Source organism: Rana temporaria, chromosome 1, assembly GCF_905171775.1.
Source record: "Rana temporaria chromosome 1, aRanTem1.1, whole genome shotgun sequence".
NCBI lineage: Eukaryota > Metazoa > Chordata > Amphibia > Anura > Ranidae > Rana > Rana temporaria.
Window position 1 is genome coordinate 667293453 of NC_053489.1, and position 25017 is coordinate 667318469.

The window sequence follows — 25017 nt, forward strand, 5'->3', positions numbered from 1 at the left end:
TCGGCTGCACGCGATCGGAATTTCCAAGCAAAACTTTTGTTGTCGGAAAAATTGAGAACCTGCTCTCAAACATTTGTTGTCGGAAATTCCCGACAGCAAATGTCCGATGGAGCCTACACACGATCGGATTTACCGACAACAAGCTCACATCGAACATTTGTTGTCGGAAATTTCTGACCGTGTGTACACGGTATATCACACATTATACTGACTGGTGTGTCCCTCATTAAATGTATTATGTTTGTTGCTAGGCTGCAGTGGCGGTGCGTGTATAGAGGGCGCTGGAGCGCCGCCCCCTCTGGCTCCCGCACACGCCACTGATCACAATATACCGGTACATAGATTCATGCATTGCATTGCATGAATCTATGTATTGTCGCCGAATATTCAGATGGCCCGGCCCCCTGGTGAGCACCGGCCATCTGAGAAACGGCGGCTGTGGAAGTTGTCTATCAGAGCAAGCGGCTCTGATAAGCTTTCCGATTACAGCCGGCTTCCAGATACTTATCCTCGGGACGCACGGGGGTGTGTTCCTTGGATAAGAGTGACAGGCATCTCAGCCAATCAGGTTCACCAGTTCTGGATACCGGTAACCTGATTGGCTGAAGCGTCACAGAGGGCGGGAGAAGACATCGAGGGACGGTAGAAGCACGGCTGACCCCAGAAAGGTAAGTGCATTTTACAGGTCACAGTGGCAGCTAGCATTTTACTGGGCACAGTGGCGACATTTGCGGGGCACAGTGGCTACAATTGCTGGGCACAGTGGTAACAATTGATGGGCACAGTGGTAACAATTGATGGGCACAGTGGTAACAATTGATGGGCACAGTGGTAACAATTGATGGGCACAGTGGTAACAATTGATGGCACAGTGGTAACAATTGATGGGCACAGTGGTAACAATTGATGGGCACAGTGGTAACAATTGATGGCACAGTGGCTGCGTTTGGCATGGCACAGTGGTGACAATTGATGGCACAGTGGTGACAATTGATGGCACAGTGGCTACGTTTGATGGCATGGCATAGTGGTGACAATTTCTGGGCACAGTGGTGACAATTGATGGCACAGTGGTAACAATTGATAGCACAGTGGTGACAATTGTTGGGCACAGTGGCTGCGTTTGATGGCATGGCACAGTGGTGACAATTGATGGGCACAGTGGCGATAAATGATGGCACAGTGGGTGCGTTTGATGGCATGGCACAGTGGCTGCATTTGATGGGCACAGTGGCTGCATTTGATGGGCACAGTGGTTGCAATTGATGGGCACAGTAGCTGCGTTTGATGGGCACAGTGAGGCTGCAATTTTTTTTGTTTTTCGTTTGTTTGCACCCCCCAAAAATTTTGAGCACCAGCCACCACTGCTAGGCTGTGAATAGCCTCAGCATCGGTTTACCTCTTTGGGCTCTGCAGGTCTTTCCTAAGCTCAGTGCTTCTGCCTGTTATTAAGGAGGTCCTTAGCATGGGAAGGACAATCACTCAGTTATGACTATGTGTTTGACCCAACTATTCCCTGAGTCCTTGTAAGGTCTGGAAGATTATTATTATTTAGGTCATCTAGGTTGTTCTCTACCTCCTGGGCTTTTGGCTGGAGGGATGTGTATTTGCATTTTAATTGCGTTGTGCTAAGAAGCGTAAATATCTAGAAAAGATAAAAAGTCTCTAAGAAAGACTGTGACTGCTCATACAGGGTCAAAGATCCATGAGCTATCAACATATATCGGATTTAAAGCGGAGGTTCACCCGCACATGACACTATTTCCCCTTAGATTGATGCTCGTTTTGTCTAGGGGAATCGGCTAGTTGTTTTAAAATATGATCCGTACTTACCGTTTATGAGATGCATCTTCTCCGCCGCTTCCGGGTATGGGCTGCGGGACTGGGCGTTCCTATTTTGATTGACAGTCTTCCGAGAGGCTTCCGACGGTCGCATCCATCGCGTCACGATTTTCCGAAAGAAGCCGAACGTCGGTGCGCAGGCGCCGTATAGAGCCACACCGACGTTCGGCTTCTTTCGGCTACTAGTGACGCGATGGATGCGACCGTCGGAAGCCTCTCGGAAGACTGTCAATCAAGAAGGAACGCCCGCTCCCGAAGACCCATACCCGGAAACGACGGAGAAGATGCATCTCGAAAACGGTAAGTACGGCTCATATTTTAAAACAACTAGCCGATTCCCCTAGACCAGGGATATGCAATTAGCGGACCTCCAGATGTTGCAAAACTACAAATCCCATCATGCCTCTGCCTCTGGGTGTCATTCTCGTGGCTGTCAGAGCCTTGCTATGCCTCATGGGATTTGTAGTTCTGCAACAGCTGGAGGTCCGCTAATTGCATATCCCCGCCCTAGACAAAACGAGCATCCATCTAAGGGGAAAAGATAAAAAAATATATAATTGGGTGAACTCCCGCTTTAACTATTCCCTGAGGTCCTTGTTCAGAAGTGTGGTTGGGGAGATGACAAATATTTGGGTCACCTTTCTGGAGTTCTCTCTACCTCCTGGGTCTCCTGGAGAGGATGTGTGTTTAGAGCAGGTGTGGCCAACCAGTGGCCAGGGGGCCACATGTGGCCCGTGGAGCCCTCTGATGTGGCACGCGACCTCCTGCTCTGGAATGGTGGGTTGGCAAGCCCAGATCACAGGTTGCCGACCCGCCATACCACAGAATCAGTGTTGTAAATTAAGCTGGTGGTAGAGGAAAAAAGCGGCTGCAGAGCAGAGCCCCATAAGCCGATGTTTCCTCAATGGGACCAAATGGGACCCTTAATTCACCAGATGTCTGTTTACACCCGCCTACCTCCAATCCGAAAAACAGAAGGGAATTTGACCCCCTTTCATCTGGGCGGATCAGAGGGCCTATAGAGTAGCCGTGACCTGTCATCCGCCTGCTCCGCTCATTGTGGCCCTCGACTGGTTACTAAGTTGATTAAGTGGCCCTCGCTCTTCAAAAGGTTGGGCACCCCTGGTTTAGAGTGTCTCACCACTTGGGCCTTGCCTCAGCCTAGGGTATGTGCCAAATGCCCAAGGACTTAGGAATTGTGCCAGCTTGGCCCAAACCAACTATTTAAAGTGACCATAAACATGGAATTCAGCCACCTGCTGGTGTTGATATCTGGGGGTAGTTGGGCTTTCAAAGAGTCTTCTTGCTACAAAGTGTTTTGAAGGAGCTAAATAGAAGCTACTGCTCAGAGGCGGCTCTCTAATTAGGCAAAGAAGGCGGTCGCCTAAGGCCTCGTACACACGATCAGTCCATCAGATGAGAACGGTCCGAAGAACCGTTGTCATCGGTTAACCGATGAAGCTGACTGATGGTCTGATGTGCCTACACACCATAGGTTAAATAACCGATCGTGTCAGAACGCGGTGACGTAAAACACAACGACGTGCTGAAAAAAACGAAGTTCAATGCTTCCAAGCATGCGTCGACTTGATTCTGAGCATGTGCAGGTTTTTAACCGATGCTTTTGTAGAGGCGGAGGTGGAGCTCCCGGCCGCTGCTGAACTCGCCAGGAGGTAGGGGCGGACTGGGCCAGGGGGCAGGGTGGGCTCTGATGTCTCGTAAAAATGCCATTATGGGCGTGATTGGGGCCTCATATCTAAGTTTTGCCTAAGGCCTCACAAAGCCTAGAGCCACATCTGCTACTGCTGCATATTGTAAGGGGAATGATTGCCCACTTTTTTTTTTTTACCACTAAGAGTAAGAGTAAGATTGACTAAGGAGAGATCCACTGCAACTTACTAAAGACCGTAACGGCTCTTCCAGAGTCATAGATCTGTGTGGCTGCTCTCACAGCGGGGCAGATCTTTAATGCTAGAGTAAAAATCCTCCAATAAAGTCAGCTGGTTTGATTTGTCTTTCAGAGGAGCGAGCGCCGGAGTATACGGGCCCCTCGGTTCTACGTGGTGGTGGCCATCGACTTCGGCACAACATCCAGCGGCTATGCCTTCAGCTTTTGCAAAGACCCGGAAGCCATTCACATGATGAGGTGAGCTGTTCTACTAAATAGCGACATCCATATATGAAGTGTAATAACCTACAGCAACCAATCAGGAATAAGCATTTTCAGATCTGCGCACAGTAAGCAAAAATTTTGATTGGATGCTGCTTGTACATAAGCCTGAATGTGAATCTGATGTAGAGTATATGAGCTACCATAGGCATGCGCACAGGGTATGCCAGGTGTGCCTGGGCACACCCTAATCACCCTGTGCTGAGCAGATTCCCCCTGCTGCTTGGCTGCAGGGAAAGGGACTGGGGAATCTCTGTCCTCAGCCCCTTTCTCTATTTCCAAAGTGAGACATTAGGGGTCTGTTTAGATCCCTGATATTTCACGAAAGCCCCCCCCCCCCCCCCAATGGGGCTCCTAAATTGTAAAAAAACAATAATAAAAAAAAATACTGTAAAAAAATATTGTAAAAAACGATAAAACTGTAAAAAAAAAAGCTACTGACACCAATCTCTGCTCTACTGACGTCACCCACTGCTCTACCAACACTGCCCATTGCCCTACAGCCCTATACAGTATATAGTATGTGTGTTTGAGCTTTGGTAATCAGTGGGAGGAAGAATGTCCCATACGTTGGTGGTCAATGAGAGAAAGAATGTCCCTTACATTGGTGATCAGTGGGAAGAATGTCCCTTACATTGGTGATCAGTGGGAAGAATGTCCCTTACATTGGTGATCAGTGGGAAGAATGTTCCTTACATTGGTGATCAGTGAGAAGAATGTCCCTTACATTGGTGATCAGTGGGAAGAATGCTCCTTACATTGGTGATCAGTGAGAAGAATGTCCCTTACATTGGTGATCAGTGAGAAGAATGTCCCTTACATTGGTGATCAGTGAGAAGAATGTCCCTTACATTGGTGATCAGTGGGAAGAATGTTCCTTACATTGGTGATCAGTGGGAGGAAGAATGTCCCATACGTTGGTGGTCAATGAGAGAAAGAATGTCCCTTACATTGGTGATCAGTGAGAAGAATGTTCCTTACATTGGTGATCAGTGAGAAGAATGTCCCTTACATTGGTGATCAGTGAGAAGAATGTCCCTTACATTGGTGATCAGTGGGAAGAATGTTCCTTACATTGGTGATCAGTGGGAAGAATGATCCTTACATTGGTGATCAGTGGGAAGAATGTTCCTTACATTGGTGATCAGTGGGAAGAATGTTCCTTACATTGGTGATCAGTGGGAAGAATGTTCCTTACATTGGGGATCAGTGAGAAGAATGTCCTTACATTGGTGATCAGTGGGAAGAATGTTCCTTACATTGGTGATCAGTGAGAAGAATGTCCTTACATTGGTGATCAGTGGGAAGAATGTTCCTTACATTGGTGATCAGTGAGAAGAATGTCCTTACATTGGTGATCAGTGAGAAGAATGTCCCTTACATTGGTGATCAGTGAGAAGAATGTCCCTTACATTGGTGATCAGTGGGAAGAATGTCCCTTACATTGGTGATCAGTGAGAAGAATGTCCTTACATTGGTGGTCAGTGGGAAGAATGCTCCTTACATTGGTGATCAGTGGGAAGAATGCTCCTTACATTGGTGATCAGTGGGAAGAATGTCCCTTACATTGGTGATCAGTGAGAAGAATGTCCCTTACATTGGTGATCAGTGAGAAGAATGTTCCTTACATTGGTGATCAGTGGGAAGAATGTCCCTTACATTGGTGATCAGTGAGAAGAATGCTCCTTACATTGGTGATCAGTGGGAAGAATGCTCCTTACATTGGTGATCAGTGGGAAGAATGTCCCTTACATTGGTGATCAGTGAGAAGAATGTCCCTTACATTGGTGATCAGTGAGAAGAATGCTCCTTACATTGGTGATCAGTGGGAAGAATGCTCCTCGCATTGGTGATCAGTGAGAAGAATGTCCCTTACATTGGTGATCAGTGGGAAGAATGTTCCTTACATTGGTGATCAGTGGGAAGAATGTTCCTTACATTGGTGATCAGTGAGAAGAATGTCCCTTACATTGGTGATCAGTGGGAAGAATGTCCCTTACATTGGTGATCAGTGGGAAGAATGTCCCTTACATTGGTGATCAGTGAGAAGAATGCCCCTTACATTGGTGATCAGTGAGAAGAATGTCCCTTACATTGGTGATCAGTGAGAAGAATGTTCCTTACATTGGTGATCAGTGGGAAGAATGTTCCTTACATTGGTGATCAGTGAGAAGCAGGGCCGGATTAACAATGGGGCTGATGGAGCTGCAGCTCCAGGCCCCTTTCTCAAGATAGGCCCATTTGCCCAAAAAAAAAAAAAAAAAAAAATTTTTTTTTTTTTTTAAGATTTTTTTTTTTTTTAAGATCGAATTTGGGGGGTTGTAGCTCGATGACCAGAGGTCACAGAAACCCCACATTTGGGGGTAGGCATAGGAAGAGCTACCCCACAACTGGTTAAAATATGGGACGGCTATCATTTATGGTTCCGGAGATACGGGCCTGGTTGCACAGCCTGTCAGAAGCTACATTCAGAGCGGCCAATATAAATACAAGCTGACACACTACAGCAGACTGATAGGATCACATGGCTTATAATAATTATTTGTATATTACTCATGGTAATTAACCCCTTGCCACCCAGGCCAATTCTGACACTTCTCTACTACATGTAAAAATCATCATTTGTTTTTTGCTAGAAAATTACTCTATGGTGGTCTTGGCACTTTTTATGTTGCACGGTACAGAGCTGCACGATTCTGGCTAAAATGAGAATTGCAATTTTTTTGCTTAGAAGATAGATCACGATTCTCTCACGATTGTTGCGGCGTAACATCATCTTTCACATTAAAACAAAACAAAAAAAAATGGGCTAACTTCACTGTTTTGTTTTTATGGTTTTTATTATTCATTGAAGTGGGAAAATGCAGTGTGACATAACATATTGCAGCAATAGCCATTGTATTCCCTAGAGTCTCTGCTAAAATATATATAATGTTTGGCAGTTCCAAGTAATTTTCTAGCAAATAATATTGCTTTCTAACTTAAGAAACAAGTGTTGGACTTTAAGTGGTTACATTTAGTTACAATGTTAGTTAGTTACAATGTTTCATTTTGTTTACAAACTTCGCAGACTGCCCAGATTTGTTCTTTACACACAGAAGTGTATCCCTTTGATCTAAGAAGGAAGTGTCAGTTACAATGTTTCCTGTTAAAAACTTGGCAGACTGCCCAGATATTTTCTTTTGATAGCTGAAAGTCTCTCCACTTGTTATATGAAAGAATCAGCAAACTCTGCATTGAAGATCGTCAGGGGGGTTGAATCGAGATCACGATTTTTTTAACGATTAATTGTGCAGCTCTAGCACGGTATTTGCGCAGCAATTTTTCAAACATGTTTTTTTGGAAAAAAATGTTTCATTCATTAAAAAACAGTTAGTTAAGTTAGCACCATTTTTTTTGGTATCCTTTTTTAGGTTACATGTTTAGAGTTACAGAGGAGGTCTAGTACTAGAATTATTGTTCTCGCTCTAACGATCGTGGCGTATGTAACCTGTGTGTATCTGGCTCTGATACTACCAGTGCCTACCCAGCCACTGACTAGTATCTCTCCCCAGCCTGTCCCCACACACCCTCTCACCTGCTGGCCTGTGGATGGGGGAATCACTCCTGCAGTGTTATTGTGTTCTGCCAGTGCGTACAATGATCAGTGTTGCTAACTTTAGCTGGCAGCACTGATTGTTTTAAGAAAAAAAAAAACAGGCTGGTTGTACTCAAGTTGATTAATAGATTGACTTGTGTAAAACCAGCTAGCCCATACATAGATTGACTATTGCTGGTCTCTGCATATTTGGCGTAATTTCAATCCATGTATGACCCGCTTAACCACTACTCAGTCCCTAAATATCCTTCCACTCCTGTACATAGTGCTCACTGTCATACTCTCCACACTCCTCTCCTGTACATAGTGCCCACTGTCATACTCTCCACACTTCTCTCCTATACATAGTACCCACTGTCATACCCTACACACTCCTCTCCTATACATAGCGCCCACTGTCATACCCTTCACACTCCTCTCCTGTACATAGTGCCTGCTGTCATACACTTCTCTCCTGTACTTAGTGCCCACTGTCGCACCCTCCACACTCCTCTCCTGTACATACTGCTCACTGTCATACCCTCCACACTCCTCTCCTATACATAGTGCCCACTGTCATACCCTCCACACTCCTCTCCTATACATAGTGTTCACTGTCATACCCTCCACACTCCTCTCCTATACATAGAGCCCACTATCATACCGTCTACATTCCTCTCCTGTACATACTGCCCACTGTCATACCCTCCACACTCCTCTCCTGTACATACTGCCCCATCATTCCCTCCACACTTCTCTCTGGTACGTACTACCCTCTGTCATACCCCCTCACTCTTCCTGTACATACTGCCCATTGTCATACCCTTCACACTCCTCTCCTGTACATAGTGCTTTTTTCCGTACCCTTTGTACTCCTCTCCTGTACATAGTGCCCACTGTTAGACCCTCCACATTCCTCTCCCTCACCTGCACATACTTCCCACTTATATACCGTCCATACTCCTCCCCTATGTCGCTTACCCACAAAAACAGTTCTTTAAAATTATACTGAATATCCTCAATGTTACCAGCTCTAGAATGGACACACTTTTGTTAGTTCAACTAAAGGAAATATCAGTTCTCATATTTGTTCTGCCCCATTATTAGTACTCATTTAATTTTGTGATTACTACTATGATGTATAGAGGAACATCGGGGATCTCAGCTACTCTAAATATAGCACTTATATAAAAAAGTGGCCCTGAAAATATTTTTTAAATGTTGGCAACTGTGCACTTAGGCACTGCCCAAGGGCCACCGTCCACCGGGTCAGTAGGGGGCCCCATGAGAGGCTCCTGGGATCCTGTGATAATAAAGCGGTAGTAAACTTTCCTGACATTACTACTTTTTAGAGGCCCTGGGGTAGGTTATGCCACAACGTACAAGTATGCACAGCATATTAGCACATTAGTGTACACTTCAATTTTCAGACTGAGCCCTCCAGTGCTGCGATGAATCAGGCGTGGACACTTCCATCTTCACCCGGTCTTCCTTCTGGGTTCTGTGCCTTTGGTCACTTGCCTTGGCTGGGCTGCGTTCATGTCATTCCCACGCATTTATTTCTTATTTATTACACCCCATTCACACCTCCGCGACAAAACGCCCGACGCCGGCCGCTCGTGCCGCTGGAGGGGAGAATTCCCATTGCTGTCTATGAGATGGTTCACATCTCATAGATGCCGTACACCTGTGGCATGAAAAAAAGTCCCGGACCCTTTTTTTCAGGCGGCATTGGCGTTCGGCCATACAAAGCAATAGGAAGGATTTGTAAAAAAAAAGTTACACTATTTGGGGCAAAATACGCCGCGTACGCGGCGTTACTTGTCGCGGAGGTGTGAATGCAGCCTAAAAGGCCCCACCAAAATCCTCAGCACCAGGCCCATGATGTTCTTAATCTGGCCCTGGTGAGAAGAATGCTCCTTACATTGGTGATCAGTGAGAAGAATGCTCCTTACATTGGTGATCAGTGGGAAGAATGTCCCTTACATTGGTGATCAGTGAGAAGAATGTTCCTTACATTAGTGATCAGTGGGAAGAATGTTCCTTACATTGGTGATCAGTGAGAAGAATGTTCCTTACATTGGTGATCAGTGAGAAGAATGTTCCTTACATTGGTGATCAGTGAGAAGAATGTTCCTTACATTGGTGATCAGTGGGAAGAATGTTCCTTACATTGGTGATCAGTGGGAAGAATGTCCCTTACATTGGTGATCAGTGGGAAGAATGTCCCTTACATTGGTGATCAGTGAGAAGAATGTCCCTTACATTGGTGATCAGTGGGAAGAATGTTCCTTACATTGGTGATCAGTGGGAAGAATGCCTCTTACATTGGTGGCCAGTGGGAAGAATGTTCCTTACATTGGTGATCAGTGGGAAGAAGGAGGAGGACACACCCAAGGAGCTCTCTGAGAGATCCAACCTTTTTTAAGCCTGGGCCTTGCCTGCTAGCTTGGCCCAGGAATAATGCCTGATCCTGGGGGAGGCCCCGGGATGGATCCCCCTGATGATACAGGGCCTAGTGAGGAGGAGGTGGAGGATCTGTCTGTAGATCCAGGCCCTGCTGTGGATGCGAATGTCTTCAGTCAGAAGAGCATTGATCGTTTTAGGGCGATTGGAAGAGCTGAAGAAAAACTTAAAATTTTGAAGGCTGAACACAAATCCTTCAAAATCAAGTACTTCCAGGCCTGGAGTAAAAATCGTTTGGCCATGAAGCCTGAGTTGCAGGAATTGGAGGAAAGGGTAAAGGAACAATCTTTATTATTGGAAAAGCTGAAAGATAAAAGTGGAGAAAAGTTTGATAATGAGAGGAGATTTGCCAGCCAGACAGCAAGTTCCAGGGACCAGCAACAGATAATGGATGACTGGGGTCCATCTGCCTCTGCACCTCTCCCTCCATGTCAGGGCTTGGAATCGCCGACGGCAACCAGCCAGGGGGTTGAGAGTGAACATGGCACCCTGAAATGTATCCAGGAGATGGAGTCACCCCTGAGAGAAAACAAGCCTGCTTTTACAGAAGTCCCTGAAACCAAGCCAGTACAGGTGGAGAAATGTCAGCACCCCTCACTGCCTTCCAACATGTCTGCCCAACCTGCTGTGGTGGACGGTGTCCTGACTGAGGAGCAGAAAGGGAAGGCCTTGTGCAAAGCGCTGCCTGGAGTTTCTGCTGGGACCTGTAGTTCCTCTGTACAAGGTATGCCTGTTACCAGCAATGAGATTGCCTCACCTGAGCCTCCCTGTGGTGGGGGAGGGGATCAGCATATTGCACCATGTGCAGTGGAAGAAGCAATGGAGGTTTCACCTGCTGCAGTGTCAGACCAGCCTGCACTATCCCCTGATGACAACCATGTCCTGACAGAAGAGAACCGGCCAGCTGAAGCTTCTACAAGCACAGCAGTGGGAACTGACACTGCTGGGAAGACTGCAGGAACTGTGAATATTCCAGCAATTACTAAGAATGACAGTAATGATAAAACAATGTATGTGGTGGGTGGTGAAGGGGTTAATACTGCTGGGAAAAATAAAAATGACATTCCTCCCCCTGCTCAGCAGAGGAAAGACTCGCCGATTGTTCAGACCAAATCTGTGCAATCGATATCTGCTGCAAATGTGTCAGATGGTTCAAAACAAACAAATGTTTTATCTGCTGGGAGTTGCGCGTCAGTTTTGGGGAGTCGCACCAAGGAGGGTGGGGGGAATGGTGCAAATGTTGGTGGTCACAATTTGGGGGGGTTTAGTGGGGGGATGGTTGGTGGGTATAAGCGGAGAAATGTGGTCCAGTTGAAGTGGGAGGGGGAGGGGACCCCACCAGTAAGGGGGAGGGTGGCAGAGTTGATCCTGGAAATGGGATTTAAAGTCGCAGACATTTTTGCTTTGATTTGTCCCGTTGGGAGTTGGGAATTTGATTTATCCTTTGTAAAACCTGAGGGTCTGGATTTATTTTGGGAACGTTTTAGGGGGCGCAGGGACCTTCCGCAGTGGAATGGTTGGATGCCAAAGGTGGTTTCCAGGCAGCCTCTAAACAGATCAGTGACGATCCTTGTGCGTAACGAATCCATCCCAGAGGCTGATTTGTTAGTATGGTTACGCCGATATGGTGAGGTCCTCGCTCCACTGCGGAAGGTCCTTGATCAGCATGGGATATGGACAGGGGCCTGGACAGTGTCATTAAAATTGGGGGTGCAGGGAAATGTTGTTCAACATCTGCCCTGTTCAGCCTTTCTGGGGAGGGACAGGCTGACCATTTTTTACCAGGGTCAGCCTAAGGTGTGCAATAAATGTGGTGACAAGGGCCATTTTGCCTCCACCTGCACCCGCAAGAAATGTTCTTTGTGCCAGGAGCTCGGCCATTTGGCTAAAGACTGTACTGACATTCGGTGCAATTTGTGCCAAAAACTTGGTCACCCCTACAGTCAATGCCCGGAGGCATTACATAACCTGCCAGGGTTGGAGGCTGAGCTGCAGAGGCTGGATAAGGAGGATGAGGCCACTGAAACTCTTGTTGTCCCTCCTGTGTCTGTGACATCTGTTTCTGTTCCCCCTAGTGTTGTGGTCCCTGAGTCTGTCCCTTCTGTGTCTGTGACATCTGTTTCTGTTCCCCCTAGTGATGTGGTCCCTGAGTCTGTCCCTTCTGTGTCTGTGACATCTGTTTCTGTTCCCCCTAGAGATGTGGTCCCTAAATCTGTCCCTCTTGTCCCTAATCCATCTATTCGTAGATCCTCCAGACTGGCGGAGGCTGCTGGGGGGGCAGGTTTAGCGGATCTTCACACTCAGCCTCCAGTCCCTGTCCCTCGGCAGCGCAAGCGTGGTCAGGGGAATGTGGGGGTGCTGGATGGGGCTGATGGAGGGGTGTCCATACCCCATGTCTCACATTCTGTTGATGGGGATTCGGATGAGGAGGGGTGGAAGAAGATTAGGAGGAGGAAAAAAATGAAGAGAAAGACAAGAAAACCGGCCGTCTCTTCCTCAGAGTCGGATCCAAGAGGGGTTCCCCTTGGTAACACCTTTAATGTGTTGTCGGGTGATGAGATGTCCTTGTCTTCCTCTTTTTCATCTATGGATGAGGGGGAGTCACGTAGTTTGAAGAGAGCGGTTTCTGGTGATGAGAGTGTGGTGAAGGTCAAGAAGCGACTACCCCAATCATCCTGATGGCAGTTCCCCCTCCGATAAAGGTGGCGACCATTAATGTCGCCAGCATTAAATCTGCAAGAGCTCGTGATATGGCCTTATTTTTGCTCAGCGAGTTTGATGCCGAGATTTTATTTTTGCAAGAGACCAGGCTCCATACTTTGGCCGATGTCCATCTGGCAAAAAGGGAGTGGAGAGGCGGTCCCTCCTTTTGGTCTCTTGCGGCTGAGCCCTGCAGCGGAGTTGCGGTACTTTTTGAAACCGATATGGTAACGTGCCGGCGGGTAATTGAGGTAGAAATAGGTGGATGTATGGTGTTGGACGTTTCTTAGAAGGGCTGCATGCATAATGGGTGTGGGTTTGTTTCTTGACCTTGCAGGTTTGTCTGGTGTAGTGGTGTGAGTTGTATTAAGATTTATTTTCCTGGTGATTACATGATTTTTGCTTTGCTGTAAAGTCTTTTGTTTGAGAGCAGATTTGCTATATTTATTTTCATTTATGTAAATATGTGTATATTTATGTATATCTTATAGTGATTTTATGCTTTTTGTTTGCAAGACTTTTAATAAACAAAATTGGGAAGAATGTTCCTTACATTGGTGATCAGTGGGAAGAATGTTCCTTACATTGGTGATCAGTGAGAAGAATGTTCCTTACATTGGTGATCAGTGAGAAGAATGTTCCTTACATTGGTGATCAGTGGGAAGAATGTCCCTTACATTGGTGATCAGTGGGAAGAATGTCCCTTACATTGGTGATCAGTGAGAAGAATGCCCCTTACATTGGTGATCAGTGGGAAGAATGTCCCTTACATTGGTGATCAGTGAGAAGAATGTTCCTTACATTGGTGATCAGTGGGAAGAATGTTCCTTACATTGGTGATCAGTGAGAAGAATGTTCCTTACATTGGTGATCAGTGAGAAGAATGTCCCTTACATTGGTGATCAGTGAGAAGAATGCCCCTTACATTGGTGATCAGTGAGAAGAATGTTCCTTACATTGGTGATCAGTGGGAAGAATGTTCCTTACATTGGTGATCAGTGAGAAGAATGTTCCTTACATTGGCGATCAGTGGGAAGAATGTTCCTTACATTGGTGATCAGTGGGAAGAATGTTCCCTACATTGGTGATCAGTGAGAAGAATGTCCCTTACATTGGTGATCAGTGGGAAGAATGTTCCTTACATTGGTGATCAGTGAGAAGAATGTTCCTTACATTGGCGATCAGTGGGAAGAATGTTCCTTACATTGGTGATCAGTGGGAAGAATGTTCCCTACATTGGTGATCAGTGAGAAGAATGTCCCTTACATTGGTGATCAGTGGGAAGAATGTTCCTTACATTGGTGATCAGTGGGAAGAATGTTCCTTACATTGGTGATCAGTGGGAAGAAAGCTCATTACATTGGTGATCAGTGGGAAGAAAGCTCATTACATTGGTGACCATTTGGATGAAGAATGCTCCCTAGTTTGGTGGTGAGTGGGAGAAAGAGTGCCCCTTACATTGGTGGTCAGTTGGATGAAGAACGTTCCTTACATTGGTGGTCATTGAGAAGAATGTCCCTTACATTAGTGATCAGTGGGGCAAGGAAAAAATGCCCTCTGTGACTGGACATACGTGGGGGGTAAAGTGTCTTCTTACGTTGGTGGTCAGTTGGGGAAGAGTGCTTCTTAAAGCGGATGTGCCACTAAAAAAATATATTAAAAGCCAGCAGCTACAAATACTGCAGCTGCTGACTTTTAATATAAGGACACTTACCTGTCCTGGAGTCCAGCGCCGATCGCAGCAGATGACGAGCGATCGCTCGTCACCCTGCTGCTCCCCCCTCCATCCACGGTGAGGGAACCAGGAAGTGAATCGCTCCGGCTTCACTGCCCGGTTCCCTACAGCGCATGCGCGAGTCGCGCTGCGCCCGCCGATTGGCTCCCGCTGTGTGCTGGGAGCCGAGTGTTCCCAGCATACAACGGGGGACGGACGGGAAGCGGAGAAAAAACCCGTCTTTTGCCCGTATCGTAGGGCCGGAAGTGGGTGCAGATACCTGTCTGTAGACAGGTATCTGCACCCCCCTCCCCCCTGAAAGGTGTCAAATGTGACACCGGAGGGGGGGAGGGTGCCGATCAGCGGGACTCCACTTTAGAGTGGAGATCCGCTTTAATAAGCTGGTCACTGTGGGGGGATTCTCCCTTACATTGGTGGTCTGTGGGAGGAAAAATGTCTCCTTACATAGTTACATAGTTAGGTTGGAAAAAGACACAAGTCCATCTAGTTCAACCATAAAGATTGTTGACCATTAGCAGAAAGAATACCCACAGCATGGGGGCGATAAAAAAAAGGGTTCACTTGAAACCTCTAACATGCTTGGAGGGACCTCCTATGTGCAGATGAATTGCAAATCTTCACCATAATTTGCCTAATACGTTCTGTTTTCTAACATCAACACTGCCATCTAGTGGTAAAAATGCAGTATTGCCTTGTTTGAGGTGTTTCAGAAAAAAAATGCAAATGGTGGCCACTAGATGGAGCTGATGATCCTAGGAAATCAGGAAAATTCTGGTAAAAATTCATAACGAATGACTCACTCGCATCGCAATTTTTATTTTTTATCCTAATAAATCGACCCCCCCCCCCTCCCCATGTGAATATTGGTTTGTATTGGAAGGAGAAAAGGCCCGAAAAAATGCATCCATCCCCTCCCCCTCCCAAACTGGCTTAGTGGCGGCGCCGGAGTCAGAGAAGAATTGCTGGAAGCAAAATATTATTCCTTCTCCATCTGCTCCCCGCGCCCCGCGCACGTCTGGAGTGGAGTCCTCCAGGTGGAGGAGTCCGGTAGCAGCTCGGGGAATGTTGGAATGTGATTTGGCCATCTCTTCATCCTCTCCATCACTCCGCGGGATGGTTTTTTTTTTGGAAGTCCTGACACCGCCCAGCGGGGGGGAGCCACTCTAATCATGGAATGGGGGACCCCCTTCCTGTGTGGATTGGGTTTCCAGCCATTCGTAGATCTTATCCAGCCAGGCCTTCTGTGGATAGCTGTAGACCCGTCATCCTCCTTCTTCTAGTAGATGGAGTCTGGGAGGACGGCCATGGAGCAGATAGACGAAACGCGTTGTCTGGTTCACATCAGCCACTCCGATTACACAGAATCCATCATCATCCAGACGGGTTTAATTAGAACCATGGAGGAGAGCGATGAGATCACCTCTCACGTCGGAGTCGTGACCGGAACCCTCTCAGTGTGGAGGTCTGGGGAGGGTCTGAGACATGGAGGAGAGCGATGAGAGAGAGAGACTTGTAAAGCGCAACACATGCGAACTGAATCGCCTCTGGGCGCTGTATCCATTTCATGGGTAAGGAACCCCTTGACCTCAGAAGAGATGGGTTTTTATCTTTCTCCTGAAGGCCAAGTGGTCCGACTCCAGTCGGATGGTGGTTGGTAGTGCATTCCACAGGCGGGGTCCCTGGACTGCAAATATGAGATCACCTCTCACGTCGGAGTCGTGACCGGAACCTCTCAGTGTGGAGGTCTGGGGAGGGTCTGAGACATGGAGGAGATAGATGGAGTCACATTCAGCTGGGAGGATGAGGAGGTCCCAGCACTCATCCCATAGCTTATCTTTATAGCCACATGGGCCACCCAGCCCAACAGAATGATGGGCCAGATCCACATACCTTTACACCTGCGCTGCGTATCAGAGATACGCTACGCCGCCGTAACTTTTCCAGCTTTGGTTCGAATCCTGAAAGCTTGCGCGCCGAAAGTTACGGCGGCGTAGTGTATCTCTCGGCGTGTAATTCAAATCGGCGGGTAGAGGGCGTGATTCGTTTAAATGAAGCGCGTCCCCACGCAGAATGAACTGCGCATGCGTCGTTACGAAATTTCCCGCCGTGCTTTGCGCGAAATGACGTTGAAACAACGTCATTTTTTTAACTTAGACGTGAGTTACGTCCATCCATATTCACGGACGACTTGCGCAAAAAAAAACATTTCAAATTTCGACGCGGGAACGACGGCCATACTTTAACATGGCAAGTCTATTTATACGCCGGATAATAGCAGCTTTAACTATACGCCGGAAAAAGCCGACTAGCGACGACGTAAGAGAATGCGACGGCCGCGCGTACGTTCGTGGATCGACGTAAAAAGGTAATTTGCATACCCGACATGGAAAACGACGCAAACTCCACGTTTTCCGAAGTATTGCACCTACGATCCGAAGGCGTACGAAGCCGTACGCTTGTCGGATCGAAGCCAGAAGCCGTCGTATCTTGGTTTGAGGATTCAAACTAAAGATACGACGCAGCAAATTTGAAAGTACGCCGGCGTATCAGTAGATACGCCGGCGTACTCTCTTTCTGGATCTGGCCCGATATTACCGGTGACAACTAGTGTTGCTCACGAATATTCGCATTGCGAATATTCGACTCGAATATAGCATATTCGAGAAATCGCGCTATATTTCGAATTTCGCGGTGAATATTCGCAATTCCGAATATTCGCATTTTTTCAATTTGATTTTTAAAACAGATCACATCCTATCGACGTCTAAAAGCATTGCTGGTATGTTTAGAGACCCTGGGCCGAGTAGCTAAGCTGAGGCGATCCTTTTATGTTGCCAAATTGAAAAAAAAAAAATTGCGATTTTTCGCTATTGCGAATGCGAAAATGATTGCGAATTTTCGATAACTGTGGTAGGAGAACTCTGATTGTCTCTGATGCAAAAGGGGGGGGCTTTGTGTATGTTTCTGTTATGAATATTTGTATGTTTGATATTATTATTTTTTGTAAGAAGGAAAAAATTGCGCATACCTTAAAAAAGGGGAGAATACAGCAGCAACTCAAAAATGTTATACAACATAATTTAATACAAGACAGAAAATGGAGTCGCTCTACAAGAATAAAAAATATGTCTAGTGACAAGACATGTGGGCAAATTATAAAATAAGCAAGCGCAAATAACTTGTGAAATACACAGTGAAACAAATATATAAAGAAATATAGTCCCAATAATAGAAAAATAATCTTTCATAAAAATGTCTTTGATATGTGAAGTGAAAAAAAGTCCAAAGCATGCAGCATGAACGTGTTCAATCTTCAAGGTGTTTGATTGACAAACGGCTGTGACAGATGGATAGAGTAAAGAATCACCACCAATGCAAAACACTTTTTATGTTGTATTGTAAAATATCACGAATATTCTGAGCCAATCAGAGTGCTCCTTCCGCATTTGCCGAATATTCGCAATTATTTTGTATTGTAAAATATCAAGAATATTCTGAGCCAATCAGAGTGCTCCTTCTGCATTTGCCGAATATTCGCAATTATTTTGTATTGTAAAATATCAAGAATATTCTGAGCCAATCAGAGTGCTCCTTCCGCATTTGCCGAATATTCGCAATTATTTTGTATTGTAAAATATCAAGAATATTCTGAGCCAATCAGAGTGCTCCTTCCGCATTTGCCGAATATTCGCAATTATTTTGTATTGTAAAATATCACGAATATTCTGAGCCAATCAGAGTGCTCCTACAGCATTTGTCGAAATTGCGCAATAAATATCGCATTCGCATGTTGCGATATTTCGATAAAATATCACGAATATTCTGAGCCAATCAGAGCGCTCCTCCAGCATTTCTCGAAATTGCGCAATAAATATCGCATTCGCATGTTGCGATATTTCGATAAAATATCACGAATATTCTGAGCCAATCAGAGCGCTCCTCCAGCATTTCTCGAAATTGCACAATAAATATCGCATTCGCATGTTGCGATATTTCGATAAAATATCACGAATATTCTGAGCCAATCAGAGTGCTCCTACCGCAGTTATCAAAAAATCGCAATTATTTTCGCATTCGCAATAGCGAAAAATCGCAATCATTTAATTTCGATAAAATATCACGAATATTCGAATTTAGCGAATATATCTCGAATATTCGAATATATATTCGAGATATATCGCGAAATCGAATATGGCATATTCTGCTCAACACTAGTGACAACGTGTATCCAAAACTATTCCCAGTTTCTGAATAAAATATGTTTTTCATCTCTTTTTTTTTTTTTTTTTTTTTTTGTGCATTTCAGTGTTGCTAATCTCCTGCGGGCTCTTTGCAGCCACTTCATGTCTGCATGCACTCCAAAGGTGACTGCATGGCCTCATCCAGGGCAAGTTTCCTGGTGGTGAGAGGGTGACAACGCAGGAGCACAACCAGGAGACTGGAAGGGAGTGTTGTCACCTTCATGGCTGAAGCTTAATAATAATCACAATAATAAATAATGCTAATGATAAAAAAAGCTACTTATAAATAATGTTATTATATTATTATTATTACTGGCCCAGATTCAGTAAGCAATTGCGCCTGCGTAACCATAGTTACGCAGCGCAATTGCTGACTTGCGCCGGCGTAACGAGTACTCCTGATTCAGAGAACTCGTTACGCCGACTGCAGCCTAAAATCTGCGTGGCATAAGGCTCTTATGCCACGCAGATTTTAGGCTGCATTCTTGCGTTGACCGCTAGGGGGCGCTCCCAATGAGGTCAGCGTATAGTATGCAAATTGCATACTTACGCAGATTCATAATGTTGCGCGGGCCTTGCGTACGCAAGTTACGGAGTTTCCGTACGGCGTCTTTAGCGTAAGGCTGCCCCTTCTAATAGTAGGGGCAGCCAATGTTACGTATACCCTCCGTTCCTGCGTCGTGAAATTTTAATTTCACGCCGTTTGCGTAAGTGATACGTGAATGGCGTTGGACGCCATTCACGTTCACTTTGAAGCAAATGACGTCCTTGCGACATCATTTGCCGCAATGCACGTCGGGAAAGTTTCCCGACGGCGCATGCGCTTTACGATCGGCACGGGTACGCGCCTAATTTAAATGATTCCCGCCCCCGGCGGGATCATTTACATTGCGCGCGCTTACGCCGGGCAATTTTGCCGGCCCGCCCTCGCAATTTACGGAGCTACTGCTCCGTGAATCGAGGGCAGCGCAAAATATTTGCGGGGGCGCAGGGCAAAATCGTTGCCCTGCGCCTCCGCAAATAGAGCGCAGATCTCTTTGAATCCGGGCCAGTGTTGATAAAAAAAATGCTAATAATAATGCATAATAATATGATAATAATAATAAATAATGCTAATAAAAAAATTATGCTAATAAATAATGTTACTATATTATTATTATTATTATTGTTGATAAAAAAAGCTAATAATAATAATTATAATAACATTATTTATTAGCATCATTTTTTTTATTAGCATTATTTATTATTATCATCATATTATTATGCATTATTATTAGCATTTTTTTTATAAACAATAATAATAATATATAATGCTAATAAAAAAAAAAGATGCTAATAAATAATGTTAATTGTTATTAATAATAATAATAATAATAATAATAATATAATAACATTATTTATTAGCATCTTTTTTTGTTATTAGCATTATATATTATTATTATTGTTTATAAAAAAAATGCTAATAATAATGCATAATAATATGATGATAATAATAAATAATGCTAATAAAAAAAATGATGCTAATAAATAATGTTACTATATTATTATTATTATTATTATTGATAAAAAAAGCTAATAATAATAATTATAATAACATTATTTATTAGCATCATTTTTTTTATTAGCATTATTTATTATTATCATCATATTATTATGCATTATTATTAGCATTTTTTTTATAAACAATAATAATAATATATAATGCTAATAAATAAAAAAAGATGCTAATAAATAATGTTAATTGTTATTAATAATAATAATAATAATAATAATAATAATATAATAACATTATTTATTAGCATCTTTTTTTGTTATTAGCATTATATATTATTATTATTGTTTATAAAAAAAATGCTAATAATAATGCATAATAATATGATGATAATAATAAATAATGCTAATAAAAAAAATGATGCTAATAAATAATGTTATTATAATTATTATTATTAGCTTTTTTTATCAACAATAATAATAATATTGTAACGATATTTATTAGCATCATTTTTTTATTAGCATTATTTATTATTATCATCATATTATTATGCATTATTATTAGCATTTTTTTTATCAACAATAATAATAATATATAATGCTAATAAAAAAAAAAAGATGCTAATAAATAATGTTATTATATTATTATTATTATTATTATTATTATTAATAATAACAATTATCTCTGGTGTTTCAGCCATGAAGGTGACAACACTCCATTCCAGTCTCCCGGTTGTGCTCCTGCGTTGTCACCCTCTCACACGGGCTTCAGCACACATCACACTGACATTGTCCACTGTTGTCACCACCAGAACACTTGCCCTGGATAAAATTATAAAATTATTATCATAATTTTTTATGATGATGATATTAATATTATTAATAATAATAATACAAATAATGTGAATAAAGCTAATAATAATAATTTTGCATAATAATAATAATATGAAATACTACCGTGTCCCACGATTCTGTTTGCATGATTTTACTGTGATTTGTCAGACAACAATCGCGGCAAAATCGCACCGCGATTTGGATGGCATTCAAAGTACTGGGGATCGCAAGGGCATCCCATGTTTCGCAACATTTCCGAATCGCGGTCGGAATTGCTGCGATTCTGCCCGCAAAGGGGAACGCCATGGTGTGAATGGAGCCTAAGGGATCCCGTACTGTAAAATACACCCTGATGTTGGCAGCACCGGGGATCATTACGTGTGAAGGGGTGTCGATATGCTTGTGTTTGGTCAGTTAGAAAAGTGTCTGTCCTTCCCCCAGACACACCGCGCCATATCTATTCCTGCCTTTTTCAGGGTTGGTCTTCTCAGGACCCTCCGTTCTTTCTCCTGTTTGCTCGCGGTCGTCTCGCAGTCATGACATCCTCTGACCAGCCTTGTCTTCTTCATCTCTAGGAAATGGGAAGGAGGTGACCCCGGGGTCGCCAACCAGAAGACGCCCACCAGCCTGCTCCTGACCCCCGACAAGACCTTCCACAGCTTCGGCTACACGGCCAGAGACTTCTACCACGACCTGGACCCCGAGGAGGCCCGAGACTGGCTGTACTTTGAGAAGTTCAAGATGAAGATCCACAGCACCAGTGTAAGAGCCAACCAGGGCCCGGGACAGGGGGCAGGAGGGGAAGCTGCCCTGGGCACAATGGTTTATTGCAGGGATTGGGGGCTCCATGTGCCAGTTGCTTCTATTACAAGGCTGCCAGGGGGCCAGTCTCTGACCATCTCCTGTAGTATGTCTGCAGTCTCTGACCATCTCCTGTAGTATGTCTGCAGTCTCTGACCATCTCCTGTAGTATGTCTGCAGTCTCTGACCATCTTCTGTAGTATGTCTGCAGTCTCTGACCATCTTCTGTAGTATGTCTGCAGTCTCTGACCATCTCATGTAATATGTCTGCAGTCTCTGACCATCTCCTGTAGAATGTCTGCAGTCTCTGACCGTCTCCTCTAATATGTCTGCAGTCTCTGATCATCTCCTGTATCATGTCTGCAGTCTCTGACCGTCTCCTGTACTATGTCTGCAGTCTCTGACCATCTCCTGTACTATGTCTGCAGTCTCTGACATCTCCTGTATCATGTCTGCAGTCTCTGACATCTCCTGTATCATGTCTGCAGTCTCTGACCATCTCCTGTAGTATGTCTGCAGTCTCTCACCGTCTCCTGTAGTAGGTCTGCAGTCTCTGACCATCTCCTGTATCATGTCTGCAGTCTCTGACCATCTCCTGTAGTATGTCTGCAGTCTCTGACCATCTCCTGTACTATGTCTGCAGTCTCTGACCATCTCCTGTACTATGTCTGCAGTCTCTGACCATCTTCTGTATATGTCTGCAGTCTCTGACCATCTCCTGGACTATGTCTGCAGTCTCTGACCATCTCCTGTACTATGTCTGCAGTCTCTGACCATCTTCTGTAGTATGTCTGCAGTCTCTGACCATCTTCTGTAGTATGTCTGCAGTCTCTGACCATCTCCTGTAATATGTCTGCAGTCTCTGATCATCTCCTGTACTATGTCTGCAGTCTCTGACCGTCTCCTGTAATATGTCTGCAGTCTCTGACATCTCCTGTAATATGTCTGCAGTCTGACATCTCCTGTATCATGTCTGCAGTCTCTGACCATCTCCTGTAGTATGTCTGCAGTCTCTGACCATCTCCTGTAGTATGTCTGCAGTCTCTGACCATCTCCTGTACTGTGTCTGCAGTCTCTGACCATCTTCTGTAGTATGTCTGCAGTCTCTGACCATCTCCTGTAGTATGTCTGCAGTCCCTGATCATCTCCTGTACTATGTCTGCAGTCTCTGACCATCTTCTGTACTATGTCTGCAGTCTCTGACCGTCTCCTGTAATATGTCTGCAGTCTCTGACCATCTGCTGTATCATGTCTGCAGTCTCTGACCGTCTCCTGTACTATATCTGTAGTCTCTGACCATCTCCTGTAGTATATCTGCAGCCTCTGAAAGTTTTCTATAGTGTTGCATTCAGTGAATATTATGTGTGGCCCTTAGGGTGACATTTGGGGCCACACCAGAATCCTCCTATATGAATAAAGTTGACCAGCACTGTAAGGCTCCTCCTCCGCTCTCCTCCTGTAGTAATGCAGATTTCCTCCCGCAGGACCTGACCATGAAGACGGAGCTGGAAGCTGTGAACGGGAGGAAGGTTCAGGCGCTGGAGGTCTTCGCACACGCCCTGCGATTCTTCAAGGAGCACGCCATAAAGGTGAGGGGCCCATATACACACCGGAGGGGATCAAAGAGGACCTGTCACCAGAACCTCACCATCACTCTGTGCTCAGGACTGATTCCAAACACCCCACTGAGACAACCAACAAAGGGTCTGCAATCAGAACTGTCTGTGCCACCAGAATCCACTTTTTTATTTTTATTACTTTTTTATTATTTTTTCAGATCATTTGTTATGATTAATATTTGTTATTTCTAATAAATTTGGATATATTTGAATTTGTTGTGTTCACGAACAGCCGAATTTGAAAGGAAATTCCAATACCTATAATTTAATAGTTTATAACTACTATTATAGTTTTTATTATTATTAATAAATAATAATAATAATAATAATAATAATAATAATAATAATAATAGAAAAAAACTATAATAACAGTTAATAAAAGTAACAATTTAATAATAATAATAGAAATTATCCGAATGTTTTTTGTTCTTTCGGATTTTAGAATTTTGGGATTTTCGTTTTTTTTTTTTTTTCAGATATTCGTTCTTTCTGATTTTCAGATTATAGAATTTTTTTTTTTTTAATTTTTATTCTTTTTTCAGATTTTCATTCTTTCGAATTTTTGGATTTCCGTTCATTTATCCGGATATTTTTTCTTTCGAATTTTCAGACTTCCGTTCTGTTCTTTAGGATATTTGTTCTTTTTGATTTTCAGATTTTCTCATTTTCAGATGTTCATTCTTTTGAAGTTTCATATTTTTGGATTTTTGTTCTTTTTTTCAGATATTCATTCTTTCTGATTTTCGAATTTTCTGATTGTTGTTCTTTTTAAATTTAGGATTTTAATTCTTTAAAATTTTCAGATTCTCATTATTTTTTTCGGATTTTCATTATTTAGAATTTTCAGACTTTCGTTATTTTGTTTCGAATATTCTTTCTTTCAGATTTTAGAATCTTCATTCTTTAGAATTTTTGGGCCAGATTCACAGCAGAAATACGCCGGCGTATCTACTGATACTCCGGCGTATTTTCAAATTTGCCGCGTCGTATCTTGATTTGGAATCCTCAAACAAAGATACGACGGCTTTTGGCTAAGATCCGACAGGCGTACGGCTTCGTACGCCTTCGGATCGTAGGTGTGATTCTCCGGCGGCCGCTGGGTGGAGTTTGCGTCGTTTTCCGTGTCGGGTATGCAAATTAGCTGTTAACGGCGATCCACGAAGGTACGCGTGTTCGTCGCATTCTCTTACGTCGTCTCTAGTCGGCTTTTCCCGTCGTTAAGTTACGAGTCCTATTTAGATGGTGTAAAATTAGACCATCCATGTTAAAGTATGGCCGTCGTTTCCGCGTCTAATTTTAATATTTTTTTTTTTTGCATAAGACGTCAGGGAATACGAAAGAACGTAACGCACGTCGCCGTTCAAAAAATGCAAAGCACGGCGGGAAATTTTCACACGGAGCATGCGCAGAACATTGGGAGCGCACTTAATTTAAATGACACACGCCCCATTTGAATTAGGCGGGCTTGCGCCGGACAGATTTACATTACGCCGCCACAAGTTTACAGGCAAGTGCTTTGTGAATCAAGCACTTGCGCTGAA

General features: G+C 44.2%; 1 protein-coding gene across 1 annotated transcript in view; it reads left to right on the top strand.

Annotated features, from left to right (window-relative positions):
* Window positions 1-25017, top strand: part of HSPA12B (heat shock protein family A (Hsp70) member 12B) — a 118212-nt gene that overhangs the window by 48276 nt on the left and 44919 nt on the right. Inside the window, 3 exon segments of the mRNA XM_040335577.1 lie at window positions 3864-3988; window positions 21632-21818; window positions 23342-23446. Of these exon segments, the coding sequence (XP_040191511.1) occupies window positions 3864-3988; window positions 21632-21818; window positions 23342-23446 (417 nt within the window).